At 45.7% G+C, this 1,283-nt stretch overlaps 1 protein-coding gene across 1 annotated transcript in view; it reads left to right on the top strand.

The window, feature by feature from the left end:
- The window catches only part of NKAP (NFKB activating protein), a gene marked incomplete at its 5' end in the record, with an annotated part of 18,578 nt that continues 17,295 nt past the window's right edge, over window positions 1-1,283 (top strand). The window contains 2 exon segments of the mRNA XM_010856973.1: window positions 1-266; window positions 727-777. Of these exon segments, the coding sequence (XP_010855275.1) occupies window positions 1-266; window positions 727-777 (317 nt within the window).

Below are 1,283 nucleotides of genomic sequence, written 5' to 3'. Positions count from 1 at the left end.
TCCGGGGCCCGGAATGGCCTCAGCCATCAGCTGAGTGGCCCCAGCCAAGGCTCCCGAAACCAGTCCTACCGTTCGCGCTCGCGGTCACGCTCTCGAGAGCGGCCCTCCGCACCGCGCGGCGCCCCTTTCGCTTCTGCCTCCTCGTCCGCCTATTATGGCGGCTACTCACGCCCCTACGGGAGCGACAAGCCGTGGCCTAGCCTCCTGGACAAGGAGAGGGAGGAGAGCTTGCGGCAGAAGTGAGTGAGACGAACGCACTTTCTTTCGCAAGCCCACCAGCCTTTAGAGTCCGATTTATCGTTCATTCCGCACCCGACTATTCGCATTTCGCTCGCTCTCCCTGACTTGGCGCGCGTTTTCATCCCTTCCTTCAGTCCACCCACGACGACGCCTTATTCATCCCTTTCCATCGTTAGGTTTTTCGCTCATCCTTCGGCCCCTTCATCTAATGCCTTGGTCTCCTTCCCGCTACCCCTTCCAGCCTCCTGGCTTGTTGCGGGCATGGTCAAGAGCCTCGGACCTGCGGGAATTACAGCATTTACTTGGTTGTGTCGTTGTCATTAGTGATCACGTTTTCATTCCCCAGTAGACTGAGCCCTGGGAAGAGCCCAGATTATTGATCACAAAATTTACAGTGCGGAGCACTTTGTAGGTGCGCAGCCATTGCTTGTTGAATGATCAAACAGGTTTGAGACAATAGGATAAGTGAGTGGAGTTGTTTTGTAGTGACTTGGGAAAGGTTGAGATACAAGGTTTAAATTGGAGGGGAGGAGAACCTCTGAAACAAGATGTTTGACTAAATGTAGGAAAAAATGATCTGCTAAACTATAAGATTGGACTACATTGAGAAAGATCTTAAGCGGTCTCAATCTTGACCATGAAAAATGAGGTCAGATTGACATCAGATCTCGTTTAATGACAGTGAGTATTGGAGAGGAAAATGAATAAGGAGAAAGGAAAAGAATTATAATTACTGTTTTGTAAGCTTTAATTTTTTTACTTAAAAAAATCGAAGTATAGTAGATATACAGTGTTTTTAAGTAACCGGTGTACAATAATATAGTGATTCACTATTTTTAAAGGTTACACTTCATTTATAGCAGTTATGTGCTTTGTAATTCTTAATATCTAATGCTTATTGAGTGTTAAATTGTGTGTCAGACACTGTACTGATCATACTGTATGTGTTTAAAAGTACAAGAAATTAAAAAGTGTAGCAGGCATTGAGGGGCAGGTTAAGGTTTCAACAATTGGGAGATAGCTTGAATCTTTTTCTTCCAAAA

This window comes from Bison bison, unplaced genomic scaffold (genome assembly GCF_000754665.1).
Source record: "Bison bison bison isolate TAMUID 2011002044 unplaced genomic scaffold, Bison_UMD1.0 scf7180017864375, whole genome shotgun sequence".
In the NCBI taxonomy this organism is placed as follows: domain Eukaryota; kingdom Metazoa; phylum Chordata; class Mammalia; order Artiodactyla; family Bovidae; genus Bison; species Bison bison.
Note: the sequence above shows the minus strand (reverse complement) of the source record. Positions and strands in the feature narration are given on the sequence as shown.